Genomic DNA, 24,589 nt, shown 5'->3' on the forward strand with positions numbered 1-24,589 from the left:
TTGGAGAGGCAGGGTGGGTTATTTTCTGCAGATCGGGGACCTGGTGGGTTAGATAAGGAGGTAAGGTCAAGCTGTTGCAACTTAGTGCATAGCAGGTGTGGCAGGTATCCATTGCAGCTACTCGTTACAGAGGCTTATGGTTTCCTGATAAATAGGGATTTGGAAGTGGATTTAGGGAGAGGCATCCCATAAAGAAGCTGGAAGAAGGGGTTGACATTCCTAACATCTGGTATAAGTAAAGAGACAATCTCCCCTCCCCTCTTTTTTTCAGTCCCCCTTAACATGCATACGAGGAGAGAACTGCGGGGTCTCAGCAATGGACTGGCTGTGGTCAAGTTGGGAAGGGAGAGTGCTGATGGCAGTCCTCCACCAAATAAGTGGAAGCAATTAAGAAAAAAAAGTATAACCCACACCATATGATTTATTGCTGAGTATTCCCCAGATATGTTAAGTGAATGAAGTTGCAGCCTAATTAAACTACTGCAATTATTTCTTATCTTGTCTTCCTACATGGCTGGAACAAAGGCAGTTGTAGTTAGAGACTAGTTAGCTGTACTCTTGCAGAACCAGGTACTGTGAGGCTGGACTGGAAACTTATGTTTGGAGGAGTGAAACAGAGAAGACATATCCAGAAGCTCAGAAGGCAGCAGCAGCTGCTTCAGTTCCCACTGGTGCTCCTTGTTATGCAGGTGGGCTTTAAGACTCCACCTCAGAAGCCAATGAATAATTGTGCTGAGAGTTTTTGACAAGAGGAGCTAAGTGAAAGTAAATTACATTATTATAGGAATAAATAAATATTTAGAAAAGCAGATGTGGTTTTCATTAGAGTCTAGTGGAAAACATTTTTGGAACTTTAATTTAAATTTGAAAGTGAATTTCAGCTTGAACATATTTACTACCCTTTTGTGTTTTCTTTCTGCATTCATTCAAGGTCTCAAGCTTTAGAAGTGCAAATGCAAAAGTAGTTTTTTAAGTAATTACAAATTTCAAAATATATATCTTTTTTTTTTTTTTGGCTAGTTATGTGCTTTGTCCAACCAGGGACAGAAGTAATACTCCATGACTTATATAGCTGCCCAACACAGCACTGTGTGTGAAGTGTAATTACCAAATGATTAGAAAGCCAAAAATCATTCACTGAAGAAATTTCTTAATCAGTTTGAACACTAAATTAATATAAGACTTTTTTGCCACCTGTTCATGGACAATTTGTGAATAGAAGCTCTGGATAGATCAAAAGCTTGTCTCTTTCACCAACAGAAGTTGGTACAATAAAAGATATTACCTCATCCATTTTGCCTCTCTAATAGTCTGGGATCAACATGACTAAAAGAATGCTACAAACAATGATATGAGAGTTCAGTTTGTATCTGTCTTAGGCTATGTCTTCACTGACGGCAGCAAATTTGCTGCCATCAGATCGACTTCTCTGGATCGACTGAGCGGTCAGTGAAGACTCACTCAGTTAATCCAGAAATTGACGTATTAAGACCACCTTCTCAAGTGGCGCAGTGCTGTAAAGACGGCACGCAGAACAGAAGCAGAGAAGTCGATGGGAGTTATGCACATTTTTTGCGTAGCTTGCATAACTCCGGTTGACTGCTGCTGAATCTCCGAGGTAAGTGAAGACAAGCCCTTATGGGCAGATGCTAGGTCGGGGTGGGCAAAATATGACCGGTGGGCCGGATCTGGCCCGCCTAACTTTTCTGTCCAGCCTGCCATGCAGGAGCACTATGCTGGAGCATCAGGCAACTTTCGGCCAGTCGCTACCCGAACTTCCTGCTTCCGGTCACGTGGTCGGAAGCAGGAAGATCGGGAAGCGACTGGCCGAGAATCACTAAGCTGTCAGATGCTCCATTTGCCAAGGTAACTGGAGCGTCGGGCAGCTTAGTTTCTCAGCCAGTCACTACCCACATTTCCTGCTTCCAGTCATGTGACTGGAAGTTAGGGTAACGACTGTCCGAAAGCTGCCTGACGCTCCAGCGTCCTGTGGCCTGCGAGACTTACCAGAATTTGTGGAGTGGCCCCTTTGCAAAAATTATTGCCTACCCCTGTGCTAGGTAAACAGTTTCTCTCACTCAGTTCTGACATATCAAGATGAACGTCATGTGGGCTTTCTTATCTTCAGTCAGTGCTAGGGGGAGCCGCTTCCATACAGCAAAAAGGTGGTGGACACTCCATTATAAAGTTTTCCCTTGAACCCTCTCTCCCACATCTACATGTAAGGCTGTGATTCAAACCAGCCTCAAAGTCGCCTCATTCCGTCACAGAAACTGTTCATTGTTGATGAAGGTTAATCCAAGTTAAGAACTGGATTAGTGAAGCTACAGTCACTTAACCACAGATGCCTAAACTTGGGTTCAAGCAGTTTTAGGTTGACCCTGATTCAGGATAATGCTCTGCAGACATTCTGTAGGAAGGCAGTCCTGTGGTAGACTTTGAACCACAAAGATGTAAATCTAACAGAGTTCATCATGACATGGGTTGTATGCTTGGCCTCCTAAATGAATGGACGTTTCGCCATTAGGCAAAGGCACATAAAAGAGATCTTTTTGTGTTTGAGCCTGCCATCCTTGGTTGAGTGGAGTATAAAGATAACATGCAAGATAACTGATTTGTCACTGTCTTCAGTTAGAGCAGTACAGTGCACAGTGTGCTGGTGATCACTGTCATTTCTATAGTCTGCAACTACTTTTCAGACATAAGAAAAGGTCTGTTTCCTGTTAAAAGTAATTGGCTATGGGTTGTTGATCTGCTTGACACTTGTATGTATATGTCACTGTTCTCTGAACCTGCTCAATCAAATATGTCATCATTGTAAATTTCCGTCTATATATGGGCGTGTTGGTGAGGTATATTGTCAAATGTAGAGTCTGAGTTGTTGTGGAACAAATCTGGGGGTGCTGAGGGGGAAGTCTTCTGAATCAACCTTAGGCTTTATGGTAGCCTAGGAGTGACTGCACTCATTAAACAAAATGCTCATTGACTAGAACCGAGTGCTAAATAATCCTGTACTCGTCAGTCAAAAACTGCTATTCCTTTTGATGGAAGTTTTACCTGAGTAGGACTAAAGAACTGGACCCTAAGATAATTACTGGAATGTTTTTAAATAGAATACAGATGCCGACTAGCTCAAAAGCACATATGACAATATTCGGGAAATGAATTTTTGAAAAATAACATGGCTTAAAGTTGTGTGGAGAAAATAGGTTGTCTAGAATGTTGCATGAGTGTGTTGACAATATTCTTTGCAGAGATAAATAAAAGATGGATATCAGCAGTACTATAGAAAGCTATTTAGTAAAACAGTCTGCAGTCTTTGTAGTTAGGAAACATAAATTGTCCACAGAATTGCTGTTAAAGTCATGCAGTCGACGTTAATGAATGCATGGTAATGTTCATAGGCATGATACACATTTTGCATTGGAAGCTTTTTATAATCTTTTTGTTTTGAATTTCTAAAGGTGTGTAAAATTGCAATGTGAGGCCACGCTGCATTTGCAAAATCAAGATAATCTCTTTTTTTATGAACTACTTTTTTGTTTTTTTTAAAAATGTGCATGCTCTTCCTTCTCCTTCATTTCAGTAATGTGGACTAAGACTGCTTCTTTGTTTAGATAAATTGAATTGAACAAGAATGATGAGAATAGTGCATAAAAACACAGACAGTATATTCTTGAACTGTAATTGACGAATGTTTGTTTTTGTATTTTGGAAGGGCAATCCTCAGCTGGGCATATATTTTGCTACATGTGTACTTTTATGTGAATTTCTGATTGAAAGAGTCAGAAAATAATACACACATGGAGGAGGAAAAGCAGAATTTGTGTGTGTAGAAGCAAATAGGTGATGAACTTCAATAGATAAACAGCTATCTGTGAAAACTAGTCCTTTTGTAAAGTGTCACAATTTGTTGATCAACTTTAGAAATGGCTAAAAAGAATTATTTCATTCTTGACTTGATTTAATTTTTTTACTGTCTAGACCATGGAAACGATGCCAACATTATTAGTATAAGCAATGAAAACTAATATTTATGAGCGGGATTATGAAATTTGTATGACAGATGGAAGTTATATCACTGTTGATGTTTGGAATTCCCTTGAAAAGTAATTCAATATCTTGTTGCTTATGAATGAATGAATGAAAGATTGTGCTGTACGGAGCTTATTCTAAGAAGGGGTTCAGCTACTTTACATTTTTCTTCTTCAAATATTTTACTTTGCAGTTTCTCATGTAGTCTCATATATTTCAGTGCAAATATTGCAAATTCATACTTGTATTTTTTTATTACAGATACAGACCCACGTGTGTTAGAGAAACAAGAACTACAACAGCCAACATATGTTGCTCTAAGTTACATTAACAGGTAAGCATTTTTTTCAGTTGTAAAATGACCCTTATACCGGAACAGGGCATATACCTACACGCTTCTTATTTTACATAAAGTTTTATACTGTATGTTTGCTAACTTCTGAAAATATTTACATGTGGTATAATAGCTTACTGGATGTCTGATCATCTTGATATCTGTGTGCACAGGGCTGAGAATTAAACCTTTTATGTTAAGACCTATATTATACAAAATGAGTGTTTTAAAATAGTCTGTGTTAAAATGTCTATAATAGAATATATCTGGTTTAATCAAAAGACTAGTTGGAGATGGTTGCAAACTGATATGCTTTTTTTTTTTTTTTTTTTTTTTAAATCTATAATGTCTCTTAATTGCAGCTGGCAAGAGAAGCGTTTTTAAAGCTAGAATGTATTTGGTATGTCAGCTAGCATGTCTTTGTAAAGACAAAACATTTCTGTGAGAAAATGTAGAAACTAAAAGCAGTGGAGGGAAAAGGGTCCTACAAATTAAGTGACTAATACTGCAGTCTGAACCAGACATGCAAACCACTGAGCCCGTGAGGAGCCTTCTTGACTTCAGCAATTCTCTGTTCAGGTTTAAGGGTCTGCCTGCATGCGTAGAATCAGGGCCTACATGAACACATGGCCTGGACATTATCAGCTTTTGTAATTCCATGACTGAAGTCTAATTTACATGGGTGACTTATTAAACATTTCCCGGTGAGGTGTTGATACTTAGGGGTCTATGCTGCTGTGTTGGGAGGTGTAATTCCAAGGTAGATTAGACATACAAATGCGACTCTGCTCAAACTAGTGCTCTAAAAACAGCAGTGTGGCCATGGTGGCACGGGCAGTGGCCGCCCGTGTGTATACCTAGGATCTTGTACAGGGCTGTACTCAGGTAGCTAGCCCATGCTGCTGCGGTCACACTTCTACTTTTAATGCACTAGCTTGAGCAGAGTTAGTGCATGTCCCAGCTATAGTGGTTATGGCAGTTACACTTACTTTTACATTTTTGAATGAAGGCGCAGTTGTGATCCTCAGTATGCAGGGCCCTAAACCAAATGGCACCCCAGGGGCGGAGCATCTTGGTTCCCCCTGCTTTTTGCCCCTCCCCCCACTTCCCCCATACACTTTCACAATAAAACAAGTTTCACAATATTGCAGCTGGACTCTCACTTCACTTCACTCTTATATCTCACTGACTGATTGGCAATGCCCTGCCCCAGCCGCCCCTTATATACCTGCGAGGGCCTGACTGACAACACTGTAGGAGGTTCGAGGAAAATGTAGTTCTCAGAAAGTCTGGAAAGTTCCAGGAGATTCCTCAAAGGAGGTTAGTGAAAAATAAATCCACACGCCTGAAACATTTTACTTCAAACATTCTATTTTCCCTTTTGTTGCTAACAACCAAAACAGCACCCCGAGTCCGGCATCCCCCAGCCCAGCATGTCCTGGGTCGCCTGCCCCTAAATCTGGCCCTGTCAGTATATGCCAGTGCAGGAGAGTTAGATGGCTATCTGTATCTCTCATTGTGGCCTCACCTAGCCTCTATCTCTTCACCCTATTCAGGTGGGCAGGGCATGAGTGGGGAGCATAAGAACGGCCATACTGGGTCAGACCAATGGTCTGTGTAGGCCAGTATCCTGTCTTCCCACAGTGGTTAATGTCAGGTGCTTCAGGGGGAATGAATAGAACATGTAATCTTCAAGTGATCCATCTTGTCAGCCATTCCCAGCCTCTGGCAAAACAGCAATTTGGAGCCTTTGGAGCAGATGGAGCCGTGACTTTCTCCCACCTCAACATGCCAGACAGCTCAGCTGAGCCAGAGCAGAGGCAAGTAGTCTGTGCAATGCAGGGGACAGGTGCAGATTACTTCTGTCCTGGGAGAAGGGTGAACCAAGAACCATACTGTGAGAGGAGAGATCAGATCTATCCTCCTGAGGCAGTACAACTAAGCAATGCCCCTTATTTAGGGATTTTAGTAAACCACAACCTAGCTCTAACTAAACATACATGAAGTATCGCACACAGTGTCATTCTTCATTTAAAACTGACTTCCCTCTTTTGGCTAAATCAGCATGCTGCTGTTTTGGGGATGTTTGGGTTTCTTTTACAGAAAATTCAGAATGTATACCTTAGGATGCCTTTTCTTTATCAGTGACAGTTGGGATTTGAAACATGCACTATATGGGATTATTGTATTGATAACTAGAATGCCAGTTACTATCTCCATTTATGCTCTGTGGAGGCTGAGATACAAATCTGTGTCCATCACTGCTCTCAATCTCACAAGCCTGGGAAGAGTGAACCTAGATTTCTGGGCAAATCATTGACAAAAGACTGCAGTACCAACACACGGAGGTCAAATTTTCCTAAATCATACATGAAATAAGTGTGTTGATCCCATCTTAGTTTTTGTTAATGGATTTTCCCCACCCCACACACCCAAAATCCACCATACAAGTTGGCATAGTTTCTGCTCCAGGGGAGAGGTGGCAGTGAAATAATGGCGGAAGTATATGAAAGTAAGCACTGGAGTGTACTTTAGTAAGGGACTAAATTTACCTCACAAAAAAAGATGCATTAATTGATGATTGCTGGTATTGATGTGATTTCCTCTATTACAAAAACTGCTAGTCTTCTTGGAAAAAGTATCATTCTTTAAAGGGATGCCACTAACTTCAAAAACACATTTGTATGATGTATTTTTTGTGTACTATTAACATAAAGTTTCCCCCTCTTCTCCAGTGTGTTTGTTTTGTGCATAAGTCTTAGGGCGAGAAAGGCATTTTAAAAATTAGGAAAAAGTTATTGTAAAACCACAGAAATTGCCAAGGGTATTCAGGGTCATGTCTAATATTGGAAACTACTTTCAACTCTAATTTTCTAGATGTCAAATTGACTGTCCTCATTTTAAATTGGTTTGTGTGTGTTTTATATAGTGGTTATTTTCCCCAAATGTTTCACACGCAACATGATTTTGTAGAAATAACATTAATTGCTTGATTTTTTTTCAAGCCAATCTGTTGCCATTTAATTTTTTTTTAATTTTATTTTTTTTAAAGCATTGGTATTATTGAACTACTTGCTTTATGCAGCTCAAGGAAGCAGCTGTATCCATTACACTAAAATACATGCCTTCTATTTCCCATCTATCTGTGCCAGAGCTGGGTTCTGCTTTGTTGTCCCAGGCTATGACCTCAGATTTGTAGCCTATTACAAGCGTGTTACATATTGTTAAATATCAAACACCAGTTACTGTTGTACTTTTTTTTAAACCCATACTTTAATGGTCGCAAAGTGGAACAGAACTTAGACTGGCTCCTTCTGTGAGCCGCAGACCTTAAAACAATCTTCCTGAGCAGGTTTGGATGCTCAGTGTGTTCTTTGTGGACCATGTATTCTCATGTAGCCTGAGAAAATTAGGACTCTTAATGCTGTGGGATTGCCAAAACTGTGTTATAAAATGAATATATTTTGAGTGTGTGGAGTCAAGAAGAAGGGATGGTGAGAAGTCATTTGTGTTCAGGCTATATTGTTTGCTGATAGGTCACATTACGTGATGACTAGTACAAATATAACTGCAGCCTACATTTGGGATATTTGTATGTCTTGCATCACTGTTGTAATAACATTAAAATGGCAGCAAAAATGGAAGAAAGGGATTACTAAAACTTTTCTTTTACTTAAGATCACTCTTTCCCCTCCCCCTCAAATTCCTGAAATTATCTTTTCAGGAATATGTGTGGTAGAATGTTTTATGTTCCTTTAAAGTTGTCCTGCTATGGCTCAAGAGCATGAGAACCAAACACAGGGCAAACTGTTAAGAAGCAGCGCATAAACCTCGAAGTGGTTGTGAGTTCTATACTTAGATTTCATCAACCAATTACCAAGTGGAAACTCCTCAGAGACTATAACAGCTTTAACATGGAGTTGCAGACTGTGCCCTTAGGTACTCTGATCTGTTTTGTCATCCAGGTGAGCCTACCTTAGTGATAGATAGTCCCTTACACCAAGAATCAAAGCAATATTCATGTTACTCCCAGTACCAAAGGACTAGTCATATTCTCCCCAGGTCAATTGCACTTTAGATTTCCCACCAAAGACAACATTTGTCGACAATCCTATAATAAACTATCTAGAGATTTATTATATTGGAATAGGAAACAAGATTTATTTACAGGATTAAAGCAGGTAAACATATATACACACAAATGAGTTCCAATCTTAAATTTCAAAAAGTAATAGAAGCTTCTATAATAAGTAAGCTCAATATGTCCTTCAGGACCAATCCAGGCTAAGAACTGGGGATCTTTTGCTTATGCCTAGTAATCCTTGCCCTGAGTCCAAGCAGCATAAAAGTATAGTTCCTTCTTGTTTTTATTCCCTTCCCCACTTGAGCTCTAAATTGCAAACTTGGCTGATGGGAGGAATTCATGTGTATGACTAATTTTCATGGGGGGGAGAGAGCAATCAACAAAGTCTCTTGTTTTCTTTAATGTTCTACAATAATTCGTTTGGAGTTGATGGGTTTTCCCTGCTGCACATGAGATAACAGCTTCAGTTGGAGACCAGCATTCCACACTAGTTAATGTTTCTCTCCTGGCTGGTGATTTACGCCATTACAGAAGTTTACAATACAAATGCTCAAATATTATCTTATAGTATAGAATACAGATGTTATAAGTGAGATTAATGCATGCATCAATTTAAAAACATACCATAAAATCTAAACATATTCTTATAATTCTAATATCCATTTTAACAATGCTAATGCGCAGCAGAGCCAGGCTGATTCCAGCTATGTATGTGACAATATTCAACTGAGGCATGGTGATCTACGCATGAGTTGGCACCTAGTCTGCTAGCATCACAGTTCCCTTAAATTCTAATGCAGCTTCCAAGTTATGGTCATCTCAGTCTTTGAGGCTCAGTCCTTATCTCTGCAGGAGATCTACTGCAATTACAGCTGTCAGCCACCAATGTACTACTGGTGCATATCCCTAAAACAGACAGGATAAACTTCTTTTTGCATGGGTGGAGTTGTCCTTTTCTTGAAACTACAATAAGCTTCTCCAGTGTAAGCTTGCAAAAGTTTACACTGTCCATAGCATTGGTTCTCAACGTTCCCCTTGAGGTATGCAGAGGTCTTCCAGAGGGTACATCAGCTCATCTAGATATTTGCCTAGTTTTACAACAGGCTACATAAAAAGCACTAGCGAAGTCAATACAAACTAAAATTTCATACAATGACTTGTTTATACTACTCTATATACTATACCCTGAAATGCAAGTACAATATTTATATTCCATTTGATTTATTTTATAACTATATGGTAAAAATGAGAAAGTAAGCAATATTTTTAGTAATAGTGTGCTATGACACTTCTGTATTTTATGTCTGATTTTGTAAGCAAGTAGTTTTTAAGTGAGGTGAAACTTGGGGTACGCAAGACAGATCAGACTCCTGGAAAAGGTATGATAGTCTTCAAAAGTTGAGAGCCACTGGTCTATAGTAAGTGTTTGCACCAGTAACTGACTAAAATCACAGCAAATTCCCAGTATAGATGAGGCTTAAGTGAATGCCCTTCTTAACATAATCCACCAATATAGATGATTGCTTCCTGATTGCATTGCCCTTTACTCTCAGAAGTCAAGATAGGAGTCAATAAGATACAGTACTGCAAGAGCAGATGCACTTCATCTGCATCCATTCCATAATTACAGCGATAGCAGATTGCAAGGTAGTCAGAAATGTATAACAGTAGCGCTGGTGCCATCCAGAAAGATACTTCAGTTCAGTAATCCTTCAGGGATGGTTGTTCAGAATGCTGAGCTGCAACATCTGCTACTCCTTAGAGATCTTTCTTTTGTGCACGTTAACAAGAAGGGCTCAAGGCACCTATTTGTCTCTTATTTCATTTAGATGTGAAGATCAGTGGCAGTAATCTACATGATTTGTCACTTTTCTCTTGTGTGCTGCACCTTGGAGTTAATTAACATGGTTATGAATCTTGCTCAGTCTATTATTTGAACATTTGCACCTACATGACACTCGTTTATGTCTCTGAGACTGTTGTTCTGGGAGTTGAATAGAGACCGTTCTTAACTCTGTCATATTATGCTACCATATAATGTACTGTGCTTGAAGAACATCGTCGAGGTTTTTAGGTCTAACACATTACCTATTTTTCTAATGGGAAAGATTCTCTTATGCCTGTATATGCCAAGAAAGATGTTTGATATCAGGCTCTATTGAGTACAAATTGTTGACCAAAAAAACCCCATGTCTCAATTTCAAATCCACTTTCATTTTTAAAAAAAAGAACTTTATTGATCATTATAAAGAGTCACTGGGGAAACATACTTTCATGGTTCTAAGAAGGCAGTATTAGTAATTGTGTGTGTGGTTTTTTTTTAATGAACAACTGTTGATGCCAGGACTTAATTATAAAGGAATATTTCCCCTACTGATGCATAATAAGTACGAGGCTATGAGTTCGCTGAAGGCAAGTTCCCTGAAGCTTGAAAATAGAAGATCCTGAGACATTTGGGGACATTTGGGGCTGCGCTGGTGACCTATGTTACTTCCTTGACCGTTGTGGCAAAGTTAAAGACTTTGCAAATCATATTTTGTTAGTCTGGCATATCAGGAGGCCATTTTTTCTACAGGGTAATATTTTTTTTACTGTCTGATATTCATAAATTAGGGCTATTTTCACTAGCGGTACTTTACCATCTCAATATAATTAAAATAGCTGGTCTCATTGATATAAATGCATTTTTATAGTAAAAACCATTATTTCAAATGTTGAAAAATAACATTACCATGATGAGTATCCCCAAGAGTGATGATGATTGATGTATGAAATAAATATATTTATCTCGAGCCGTGAGTTTCCTTTCAAAGGTTGGAGGGCCAGGGGAGAGAAATCATGTTCACTTTAATTTCTAAACTCTTTTGGCATTTGGTGTTATGGAATCAGTTGTATAGAATTCTTTCAATCTTTTAAAATTCTAAACAGTCTAACCCTTTCTCCCCTTCCTGCCAGCAGGTTAATTTCATAACCCTGATAGATTGTCGCTCTGCCAGACCATAGGCAACAAGAAAGAAAGACTACAAGTCATTTTAATCCCTTTAATTTGATTCCTTCTCTCTCTAAAACAGAACTTGGGTTTTTCCAGGTCATGATTAAAAAACGACCTTTCACAAGGTTGTGACAATAGTATTTGTGAAGGGCCAAATCTTGAAGTCATTATTTAGCTTTTATTCAGTTTGAACTTGGTCCTTATTCGGGCAAAGGTTTGCCTAAAAGGCTAAGCAAAAGCTGAGTGAGGATCTCCGAATTTGACTAAAAATGCAATGTACAGTAAAGTGTACGTATTTTTGCAATGATACTTCTTTTGTTCGGCAGATCAGAAAGTAGCTACCAGTCTTGTTTCTCCTTAAAAATGATAGGTGTAGCCATACCACTCCTTTAAAAAAAAAAAAAAAAAAAAAAAAAAAGAGTACATTTATCAGATGTTGACATTTTATTAGGAGATATGTAAACTAATAGTTATTCTAAGAGGGTTCTTTTTATTCAAATGGATATGTATAAGTATTAGCCTTTTTGTTTTTATTCAAATTTTATTATTCAAATGGATATGTGTAAGTATTGGCCTTTTTGTTTTGAGTATATATATTACTGAATAAATGTTACTTTTATGCATGACACTTGTGCGTAACATTTTGAAATAGAATTCCAAATTAAATGCAATCTGGCATTGAATGTTGATTATATCAAACTTAAATACAGGATCCTGTGTTAAGAATGATGTCTGTTTCCATTCATATAGCATTAGTTCATGCAGATTGGATAGGTATCTGACTAGCACTGATTATTTACATCCTTTAATATTTAGAGGCCAGATTAGGGCCTTTTGAAAATAGCACTAAGATAAATCCTGAAGCTTTTTTTTCCCCCCCTCCAAAAAACACTTCCCCTACTGGCCCTTTTTGGTCATTCTTGGCAATGAAACCAAGAGCTGAACATGTGTGATGACTGAACTGTCTACTTACCCCTAGAGATGATCTCTCCATATAAGAAATGGGGCATTCTGGAAGGGCAATGCGGGAAGTTTACAATGCCACTTTTTACACTGAATCAGTAATTGTTCTGTGATTGGATGCTGAAGCCCTCTGTTCATCCAAGTCAGTCACTCCAATACCTTTCACCAACAGTATTCATGTAACCTTTTTATTTATTTTTTTTAAAACAATGAATATTGAAATAAAAGGACATTGCTGTAAAGGCCCAGAGGTTTTGCAAAAATTATATAGGAGCACTTTACTAATAGTTTCGTGGTCAAGGCACTGGACTGGGACTCAGAGCTGCCATATGATCTTTGACAGTGTCTGGGTACAGCCCACATTGAAAACAATGGAAAGACTCATGTTGACTTCAGTGGAAGCTGGATCAGGCCCAGCATTTCTCTGGGCCTCAGTTCCTTGTCTGTGAAATGGGGCTAATAATACTTCCTTACTTCTTGTGGGGATTAGATCATGAATCTTTGTGAGCTGCTTGGATACTATGATGACGGGGGGCCCTATAAGTAGGTTGAGAGATTGTCATAACAAAATGTCAGTGGCGTTTTAAACATCCATTCCTTTTACATGAGGCACTGTAATAGCTTTATTCAATGAAATCAAAATTTAGATCCTAAAGAGCATAAATGATGACACTAGCACCTATATCAATGTGACGCTGAGTGATTACAGACTTTGTACTCCTCTCTGGGTTTTTATATATAAAAAACTATGGGTTGCTCTTGCTTTGATGCCTCAGAATTTGGAGTCATTCTTAGCTAACTTCATGCTGCTGCTTCTACCAATGAAAAGATGTTTCTGCTGAGATTGTAATCTTTATTGTTTCATGTACTTTGAGGAAATGAAGTAAGGAACAAAGTTAGCAAGTCAAATAGAGTTCCTTGTACTTGGAAACTTATGTAAAATTCTCCATCTATTGTTGAGGCCGGTGAGATCTTTTTCACCCCTTGAGATAATCAGGATAACCGCCACAGAAGTCAATCGAATTACCCCTTTTTTCATCCAGGACTGAATCTGACTCAGAAGAAAGAAGGTTAAAATCTGACGTTTAACTATTCAAATGTAAATCTTCTCAAATTCAACCAGGCTTCTGCCTGAAATCTGTATCCTTATTGACGTGGCTCTATATGGCCTGGTGCCCCTGAAACGTGTTGACACTTCAGAGAGGCAGAATAGATGGTCAAATATTTCTTCTCCTGTTTTAATCATATCCTGTTTCAGAGCCCTTAATGAAGAAGATTGATAAATATACTTTGAAGATGCAACTGCTGATGCATTTCAGCTTTTACCAGCCATACCACAAATGAATTCTTTTTAAAAAACTGATTCAACCTGAAACTTCATTTATCAATTATAAATTTGACTTTTAATATGAGAAAAACAAAATTGGCCTTAGTTTTATGTCCCATGTTTTTAAGCTCATTTAAAATATCTTCTCCCTGCCTCCTTGCCTTAAAATAAGGCACTTTCTCTGAATAATGCTGGTTCCCTGCTTCAGAAGAGAGAAAATAGGTGGAAAAGATTTTTCTCTTCTTGAATCCTATCTAAGTCCATCAAGTAGTTATCCATGAGAATATCTCTGCAGAAGAATCTGGTGCACTTTTCAGTTGCTGGCCCATATGTTCAGGTTTTTAAAATGTTTGATCCGTTTATAGTGTTTAGTACTGCAACTCTTTTATCTTAAATAAAATTTTCTCTTCTATAACATGATACTTTTATCTTAAATAAAATTTTCTCTTCTATAACATGATACTGTCTTATTTGTATTAAATACCATACCCCTATAAAAGTATGATCATTCTCTCAGAACATTACTCTCACTGGCACTGGAGCGGAAGGTGTATGCAGATGCTTCTAGTAGCTGCTGGATTGAATATTTGTGACAGAATACAGAAACAGATGGATCAAAGTAACATGTCACTTGGCAGATACTGTTTTTCTGTCTCATCTTATTTTTATGTTTGTGGTGACTACGTCGATCATGTGTTTTTATTCATGTAGTCATATCTTTACACTCAACCATCTGACTTTGTCTTGTTCCATCTCCAGAACAACTTCAGATGGTAATTTAAACAAGATGTGCTGAAATCATTTTATTTAGCGCAGGGGGAGAGCCTTTTGGTTTGGAAGGATTTACGCAGTTGGCTTTGTTTTTCTCTCTCTCATTCTCACTCTGTCTTTATCAGGCTTTAAACTAAACAAAATTTAAAATTCCCAAGATTTATAAAATGCTCTTTTATTTTATGTCAGAAATGAAGATCAAAAAGGGTAAATCAGCACTTTGAGGAAAACCCCCAACTCTATTCTCAAATTTAAAAAAATAGGATGAGTAAGATGCAACGTGCATTTTAGAATGTGTTTTTGAAGACTGAGAGAAAGTTTACTAGTTTTCTCCATGTGATGTTCAAGCGGATGGAAAGTTAGAAGGCAAAAATAATCCACATCTCGTATTCATTCTTAAATATAATTTTGACACGTCTCAGATCTTGAATGAAAGATGTTTAACTATGCTAGAATTACCTATTCGGAATATATGTATGTGGTTTAGTTGGCACACATTTACGTCATAAAAATAAATCTGTTGAAGACTCTTTCAGTAATATTTGCATTTATCAGTATTTTCATTTTGCCTTCATCTGAGGAAGGATGATCCTGTGCTTAAGGCGTTAGATTGGGATTTGAGAGTGTCAATTCGTATCTCTTCCTCATCAGTTTGTAATCTGGGGTATGTCACTTAATCACTGTTCCTTATTTCCCCATCTGTAAAAATGGAGATATTTTCTTTCTCTTGTCCATTGTCTGTTTTACGTGTTTAGACTCTGATCCTAAAGACACATTCATTTGTACTTAAATATGAGCATATTGGTGGCGTTATTGACTTCAAAGGGACGATCCATGTGTTTAATGTTAATTAAGTGTGCACATATTTTCATCATCAAGATCTTAGATTGTAAGGTATGTGGGGCAAGGACCGTCTCTTACTTTATGTTTCTACAGCATCTGGCCGCTTTAGGCATAATAATATACATACATAGTGACCTTTTATTACATAGCATGTTCATGAAGTTATTTAAAGAGATCATGAAGGAGTATCACCAGTTTCAAATTGCTTGCAGAAATCAGAATTTGTTAGTGAGAACTAAGAGATTTATATAGTGATTTAATTTCAGAAGGAAAAGTGATACATATTTTTACATTTGTATTGTATGGTATGGTAAAGTGTTGAAAATAACAAGCTGCAGCTATTTCTGCTGCCTGTTTCATTCACTGAAATAACTATGGCTAGTCACTTCTCATGCTGATAATTTTTTTGTAATTGGTTACAGACATCATGGAAAATTCCAAACTATAAAGATAATTTTCTGGGAAAACTCCTTTTTTTTTAATTTTTTTTTTTTTAAAGATCATCTTGACCATCTTAGCTAAATTTTAATGACTTACAGATTTGTGAGTTTACCATCCCTGGAATCTTGAGGCAATCCAGGTCAACCACATGTACTATTCATTGACTGTGGGCCTGATTTTTTTTTCTTAGTAATCCAAAGTTTACTTATATTATATAAAGAGATAAGCACTGTTTTTGCCTAGAACTAGTTTAGTATATTTTGTTGAAATAAAAAGAGATAACGTCATTTCTTCTTAAACTGAGCTGATGCTTTCTATTTTAGCAGCATTTATCTCTACAGGCGTGTATAGGATCAGTCCACAGCAGGGGCCAAAGATGAGACTCTCTTGGCGTTTAGGGACAGTCTCAGTGGAAAATGTTTGCTGGTTTTAATGCAATTTGTTCCACAGTTTATAGTTTTTTAATTATAGATTAGATACAAAAGCTAAAGCAAGAAGGAAGTTCCTGATGGTTTTCTGTTAACGCACTTTTGCCATTTGTGTACTTAATTTAAAATCTAGCAGACCATCCAATCCCTGACCTCCCTGACTATGAACACTTAATATATTCTTGATCTTTACTGCATTTAGAAAGCTATTTTGACAGAGATCTCTTCTTTTCACATTTGCACATGGTGACAACTCCCAGTGAAGGTTCTATCTAGGGAGAAATTGGGTTTGCAGAAGAAGTATATTTGTGTATATTTCCTCCACTCCCCTCCCATCCAATAATATATATATATATATATATATATATATATATATACACACACACATACACACATAAGTATAAAAAGATTTTAAAAAAGCTGGTAGTGAATGTTCTCTAGACTGATGATCAAGCACAGAGAAAGATAGCTTGATCTATTATGATGCTATTATTGATCTATTATGATTATGATACATCATGGACCAATGCTATGGACCAGATTGACTATCCAACTCTGTTCCCTTTGAATTGCTCAAGTAATACAAAAGGAGCCAAGATCATTCACATCTCCCCTCCTCCCACCCCAGTGGGTGTATAGATGGCATAGCAGGCTATCTTCCGTGCTGTTGTTAGACTGGGAATGTGTTGTGACTGAGGAGGGAGCATGCTGGGCTCCAGCTAATCTTAGCTGGAAAACAGTCCCTGGGGAATGTAGATAGAAGATACACGTTAGATCAGTTCCTAATCATCTCTGATCTACTCTGTGGCCAGGTGGAACCTGACAATTAATCAGGGGGGGCTTTTTGATAGCCATACTCTATGTGATGTTGAGCAGATCTAGGCTGCAACATAGCTTCTGTCCTATATGTAGAAGTAGTTAAACAAAAGCAGGTATGTTTATTTCAGCACCATTCTAAAACCTGTGGGAGAATCAGGGTTTGATAATTTTTGTTTTGTTTTATTAAAGGACCAATTTAGCAATGTGGAGAGAGAAAGTATGTAACTCCTTAGAATCTTTTAAAATGGAAAGCAAAACCAGCCAACCAAAAGCATTCAGTATAATTCTTATTTTTCTTACACAAAGAACCATCATATATTTTCAATCTAAAGATTATTTATTTTACATTTATAAAAATAAGAAACTGAGCAAATGTAAAATTGTCATGAGAGAGAGAGAGAGAGAGAGCATGGTATGAGTCTGTCACTGTAAGAGTCTTCATTTTGAGTTGAATCAGAGTAGATTCCCTACAGCAGACAAGTAGGGAGACTCCTCCCATTTAAGGGTCAGTGGACATAAAATAGTATATATTTATATTATAGTAACACTTACAGGCCCCAGCTGAGACAGGGTCCCCCTTTGTGCTATGAACTGTGCAAACACATGCTGAGAGACAGCTCCTACCCCCAAATAATCTAAACAGGCAAGACAGACAAAAGGTGGGGGAGGAAACAGAAGCATAAAGAGATGTTATTCTTTGAGTGCTGGTCCCTATCTGTATTCCACGTGTGGACACACAAGCATGCCATGCACCTGAGGCTGGATCATTTTGCAAGTAGTATCTGTTGGTCTGGCCCTGTGTTCTGAGTCCCTTCATGCTCAGGGCTGGAGGTATAATGGAAGGCGTGGATTGAGTGCCTCTTCTGTTCTTTCTTACCGCCTGAGTCAGCTCCAGACACAGAGGATTCTATCTTTGCATTGTCTTCATCACTGTAAATATAATGTATATAGTAGGTTAGTGTTTTGTAGCATTTTAAAGTATTTTATATAGATAATGTACTTTAGTTTTCTCCTCTCTGGAGATCTTCTCTTTTCCCCCTTTTAGGAGTAGGAGTATGCTCAGAATTCCAGGATTTAAAAACTATCCATGCTCCTTATCAATCACGAAAAACCACCAGTGAAAACCACCAGCGCTGCCTTTACTGCGTTGGGGGGTGTGTGTATCTCTGCCAAATGCAATATTTGTTGCTCCATCCCACCCCAGACCTGAGAGGGATGAGAGCTATGACTGAGACAGCTATGGAGGAAGCCATGCAACCCCCATCAGATCCAGGTTGGGGAGACTCTCTTGCCACTGGCAACAGTCCTCAAGCAGTGCGCTTCTGAGCATGAGTTCTGGAGCAGAGGCTAGGTCAAATAAATCTAAAGACCCATTGTCTCATGAGAGTGAGGGGCACTCTCACAGACACAAAAAACAGATCCTCCTCTAAGCCTGGTTCCAGAAGAAGGGATTCCTCCCTGACTTCTTGCAAGTTGGGTGAGTCTTCACATGTGGGACTTAGGTCTGCATCAGCTCCCCGCCACAAAGGGAAAGTGTGAAGGAGCACCGCTCCAATGGTACCAGCACAGACACCAATGCTGATTGTGACCTTTAGGAAGCTGAAGGATCAACATCCACTAGACCCAACCAAGAGCTCCAGGCATTTCTTTCTTCCCCTCTCCTCCATGGTACCACCATGCCGCGCCCCCCCCCCCCCCCCCCCCCCCCCGAGAGGATTTGCGAAATGCTGTGTACATCTACACAAGAAAAAAAGAATAAAAAAGACCCATGGCAGCGAGTCTCAGAGCCTGGGTCAGCTGACTCGGGCAAGCACTCTAAAGATAGCAGTGTAGACATTTGGGCTCAGGCTCTGAAAGCCAGCAATGAGGAAGGCTGTCAGAGCACAGGCTCCAGCCTGAGCAGAAATGTCTACACTGCTATTTTTAGCCCTGCAGTGCGAGCCTCGCTACCCCTGGTCAGTTAATGCAGGCTCCAAGGCTTGCTGCCGTGGGTTGGGTTAGTTTTACTGTGCAGACATCTCCTAAGTCTGCTGTGGCACCAGATCTAGTGGAACCAACAACAATGACCCCTCATGCTCCATGACAGAATGAGACCAAAGGATATCTTTACCCTCCCAAACCCTGATCTCCTCTGCTTTTAGGCCCAGTCCTTCTGAGGAACATTTTGACCCTAGAGATGGATGCCCCTTCAGCGGGAAGAAGTTACGTCCCTAGTCTATCCACAATCTGAAGCTTCCTCCCATTGGTACTGCCTATGGAGCCGGAGCTGGCCTACTCGTCAGCTGAACCCAATGACCAGGATGAACCATCTCCTCCCCCAACCAGAGAGGTTAGCCCAGGCAGAGCTTTGTTTTATTTATGTTTATGCACTGATTTTTGTGCTCTTGCTTGGGTCTCAAAGTTAGATTCAAGTGATCTGAAAGAGTTAAACAAATGGCACAATTAACTGAGTAACATTTCCTTTCAATTGCTTTATTAAGTAGGTTTGACTATAGTACAATTAACAAGGCTGACTTACTGCTTTGCACTCTGGCTTCCACGCTAGCAATTTATTTGCAGACACCTGGTCTCTTGACCTAATTTCCCAGAGAATTGAGAACGTCTCTTCCTCAGACACATCTTCTTTTCAAAAGTGACAAATAAAGGTACAGGTAGCGACAGCTACAAATTTGTGGTTGGAATTACAGCTCTGTGTAGAAATTGTTGGCCTGTCTTTGTGATCTTTGAAAGAATCATTCTGTGGTTTGTTTTGTATTTTTGTTTTATCTCTGAGAATTTTGTTTCTGTTGAGGGAGTATATAGTGTAGCTTATAATACAGTGTGGCAATCTTTTTTCTGTTTTAGCCTTGTGGAGCCTGTTGATCTTTATCCCGAATTGCTCTTGTATGCAGCTCTTTCATGCTTATATGTCACAGAAGGCCCCACGTACTTCCATGTGGATAGGAGTTTATATTCATTTGATAGCTCACCATTGTGCAGCAACATTTATTTGGAAACTCCAAGGTTTGAGATAACATATCCTCCAATTGAAAAATGCTACTTGGTTTTAAAATCTATTTGCTTTCCTTCTCTTTACAATCTTCTTCTGGTCTTTTTTGATGTTTCTGTTGGTATCCTAATCTATATTCCTAGAGGAATTACCATGCTGGATCAGAACCCTGATCTGTCGCTCTCTAACAGTGGCCAGTACCAGATGTTGTGGGTGAAGATGCAAGAAACACTGCAATGGATAATTATGGAATAACCTTCCTATAGGTAAAGTTTTTTCATAATCTCCATCAGTTAAGGGTTGGCTTTATGCCCTGTAGCATGAGGATTTATAATGCTTCCAAAACTCTTAGATTTGTAGATTTTTATTTGTAATCTTTGCTTTTGTAGCTCTTGAGGTTCTTATTAGCCATATAAATACCCAGTCCATGTTTGAATGCTCCTGTGTTCTTTCCTTAAGTAATAACTTGTGGCAGTGAGGTTCACTGCTGCTGTACTATGTATTTTCAACACAAACTAATTAACAGAAGGTGCCCAATCTTAGAGATCTGCATCTGCTCCCTGTGTGACATACAATTAATTATTTTAGAGATCAACATTTTTATCTGTGGCCTTCCCAATCATTCTTATTTCAGTTACTTACAGTGGCCATCGCTAAAAGGTCAATATGTATAGCAAATGTTACTACTCAGTTTAAAATAGGTCAGGGGACCATGCTGTTTGAGAGGGGTTGCTGGGAAGCTTCTGTCATAGAATCATAGATGTGTAGAGCTGGAAGGGACCTCAAGAGTCCAGTTCCTTGTACTCAGGGCAGGACTAAGTATTATCTAGCTAGGTATCTAGGTATTATTCTATATAGGTGATTGATTGTCAGTGTTAGTGTTGGCTTTATTAGCCACCAGCCTTGCATATAACAGCATGATTTGAGTATTTGTATTATTGCACTACTGAAATGATGCTCTTGATGGGGCCTTTGGGACAGCTGGCAAACCCTTGCTAACCAATAGGAGATTTTTATCCCCAAGCTACATTGAGATCCTAGAAATAAGTTCTCAAAATGTCCTGAATTTGAATTGAACTGCATATAGTAACCTCTGCAATAGAAGAAAAACTGGAAATTGTATTTGTTTTAGATAATGAGTGAATATCCTTTTGGTGAAGGATATTCGAACTTACCCCATATCAAATGCTAAGAATATTGTTTTTATGCTCTTGCAGAGGAGATTTTAAAAGGTATGACGGGAACTTCCTTTGACTGTAAGTGGGAGTTGTGTGGCTGACCGCTCTTTAGTTTTTATGGTTACATTACCAGGCCTGTCTTTGATCTGCAGTTTGATATAATTAATTGTACACTTGTAATTTTGAAATGAGATGGGAAGCCAGAGAAAATACAAAATTTCAAACACTGAAGTTATGTTCTGTATTCACAGTATATTATGTTTGTATAATACCTTGTTTTCCTTGTCATGGGTTTTATAAGTGTTTGGTTTTTTGTTTGTTTTTTTTAAACACACTGGAATTTTCTAAGGGTAGGTCTACACAGCAGCTGGGAAGTGTAATTCCCACTGAAGACAGACAAATGTTTGCTAGTTCTGCTTGAGTTAGCACCTCAAAACAGCAATGTGGCCGTGCCAGCGCAGGCAGCAGCTCAGCTAGCCGCCTGAATAAGTACCCAGGGCATCAGGTAGGATCAGGTAGCTGCCCATACTGCAATGGTCACATTGCAATTTTTAGGCACTAGTTTGAGCAGTGCGAGGGCATTATATCTACCCATATGGGAAATTATACCTCCTTCCTGCTGTGTATGTATGTGTATACATACCTTCAGTGTTGCATATGGTGTTATCTTATTGTCTATCAATAAGGTAAACCAGAGCTGTGCAGCTAAAGTCTTATGAATCTAACTGAAAGTTTACACCATAGTTTTAAGAGTCAATAAATGTTGCTATTTCCTCCCTGAATTCAGTAGTTTAACTTTGTCTATCTGGTTGGGCTGAAACACTTTAACTGTGCTGTAAAATTCAGCTAAACTTAGAATCACAGAAGATACCAGCAGTACTGAAAACCAAACTTCTGGGTCAAGAAATTCATTTCTCTGCAATAAGTAAAGAACGATTTCCCCGTAGACTGAAGGGGCTGATCCAGCAACTGTTCAAGTAAACGGAAAGATGCTCATTGACTTCAATGGTGGTTGGATCAGGCTTAAAGCTTGTAAATCTGTAGGTCTCTAGTGATGGTACCTGAATGACTTTCCTTGGCAAATTATTTCATTGTCTAAGGGACATGCAAATATTTCCTCATTTCAAACTCAATTTCTTCTGAGTCCCTTCAGGTGGTTGCTTCTTGTTAATATTGCAGTTAAATCATCTCAAAATTAACATCTTTGTAGAAGACAGTCATTCCAACCAGCTCACTATCTATATATTCTGATCACCATTAATAAATAAGCATGTTAGGTGAATTCCTGGCCCACTTAAAATTGATGACAAAACTCCCATTGACTTCACTAGAGCCAGGATTTCACCCAATGAGCTTTGTTTACAGACATAGCCCTCAATCTGGAATATACTCATGCACAAGTTACCCACATACCTAAGTGTTTGCAGGACTGGGTCTTGTCCAACTAGATGTAAATTGCCATAAATTAAATGATCCTGTCTGAAGGCTTGATCATGAACTTTCAGCAGTATAAATCAGGAATAACTCCAGTGATCTCAGCAGTTTTATGTGTGTGTAAGTAAGAGCAGGATCAAGCCTTTAGTGTCTCTGGTGACTCATGGTCACAATACGGCTTGCAATATGGTTGCAAACTGGCTTGCCAGTAGTATGGTGCTTTTTTTTTTTTTTTTTTTTTTTTTTTTTTAAATAATGATGTGCAAGGATCAAACAATTTTAATTAATCCCAAAGCTGAATTTAGTAGGTATTTGTCATTCTACTCCTATAAAGTCTAGAAAGCATTACAATTTAAAATCAGAAAAACAATCTGTGAGCAAACAAAACTAATCAAACCACAGTCTTGCGGAACATCGGCATGAACCCTGGAAATATTTTCTCAGAAAGGGGTGGTTTTAACATGAGTGGAAAGACTTCTGGCAGATGTGACAAGTAGTACAAGCTTAACAATATTAAACGAAAAGCTATATATTTTTTTTTGTAAAAAGCAGCCATGTCAATGAAATGCATTTTGGTATTATTTTCATATGAATTGGGAAGTGTGTTCAGTACTTTCTCATTACTCATTTCCCTGCAGTTACTTCACTGGTCTGGCGAATATTCACGTTTAATATGCAAGTAGATAATGTGTCTTCTTAAATAAAAATACTATTGACTTTGCCAGGCCTGAGTTACAGGCAAACTGACTTATTCTACCACACAGATGTCAATGAAAAGAATGTGTTTTCCTGCTTGCTATGCTGAAATGGTCTATAATCACTTACGCAAATTAAGATTAATAGCTTCTGTGCTTTGCTATTTTAGCATCAAAAGGTTTATCATCTACAATTCTTGAAAAGCCTTCCTCAGCTAAAAATTATTGACCATAATAATCCCCCCAGTCTGCAGTATTTTGGCTTTTTAAAAAGGAATGTGGTATCTCTAATTTGGTTCAATGTATGTCCTCTTTAGAAACTGGTTAATTTTTGCTGTCACATGAACTTGGTTTGAGAAGTTATTGTAATCAACAGGGCTGGGGACAGGAATCAGAAGAGGGTTATTTGTAGTGTATTGTGATACTTTCATAATGAAACCTGAAACTGGGTGAAACAAACGTGAAACTTGGCGCAGGTTCACCAGAAAGTTTGCTGAGGTTTGTAAGCCTGGGCTGACTTTCAAGCAGATCTGTGCTGAATGATTGTCTGGGGAGAAAACCATGAGAAATGTAGTGGTTTTCATATGGCTTTCATGTCACATCATCCAAAAAATTATGATCTTAGCAGATTTTCGGCTTTGTTCAAACTCAAAGTGAAACTGAAGAAGTTTGAGTCCATGTAAACGGATACCAACAATGTGTGGTGTGGCAGAGAATTTGATCAGAACTGCAGGCAGGAAGAGGAGGGTGGCTAATGAAGTGTTTCCTTATTTCCAGTACAGCAGAGAGGGTAGAACTGGTGTAGGAAGAAGCTCCTATCACAATTGGGGGTGAGGAATTGAGACATTCACTCATCCGTTAATGGCCAGGGAGATATGAAGGGTTGGGAATTGGAGGGAAGATGGGCTCTGCTTCCCAGATACAGAGAGGAGAGAGGCTCATTAGTGTAAGAAGAGAAAAGGAAAGCTGTCCCTCACAGATCCAAGTGGGGGAACGATGGAGGACGGTGTCTCCCAAGTGTAGGAAGAGGATGAGCAAGATGAAGTTGAGGGAGTTGTTCTTTTCAGTTGTTGAGAGGTATGAGTGCAAAGGTGTCTCCTTGCAGAAGGGAAGCACACATCTCCCATGTGGGAGATGGGGCACTGGCGTACACAAGAGGGGACAAGCAGGGGCACAGGCCCCCCATAATCATCTGGGGCACAGAACTCCACTGGCCCCAGGGCTGTGGGGGGAAAGCAAGCTCCTGCAGGTGTGGG

The 24,589-nt window shown here is 38.9% G+C and overlaps 1 protein-coding gene across 1 annotated transcript in view; it reads left to right on the top strand.

The window, feature by feature from the left end:
- The window catches only part of JAZF1 (JAZF zinc finger 1), a 285,031-nt gene that overhangs the window by 143,768 nt on the left and 116,674 nt on the right, over positions 1 to 24,589 (top strand). Inside the window, exon 2 of the mRNA XM_067562014.1 lies at positions 4,297 to 4,369. Within this exon, the coding sequence (XP_067418115.1) occupies positions 4,297 to 4,369 (73 nt within the window). The remainder of the gene's footprint in view (positions 1 to 4,296; positions 4,370 to 24,589) is intronic.

Source organism: Emydura macquarii, unplaced genomic scaffold, assembly GCF_026122565.2.
Source record: "Emydura macquarii macquarii isolate MOO-44397 ecotype Brisbane River unplaced genomic scaffold, CSIRO-AGI_Emac_v2 contig_2422, whole genome shotgun sequence".
NCBI classification, from domain to species: domain Eukaryota; kingdom Metazoa; phylum Chordata; order Testudines; family Chelidae; genus Emydura; species Emydura macquarii.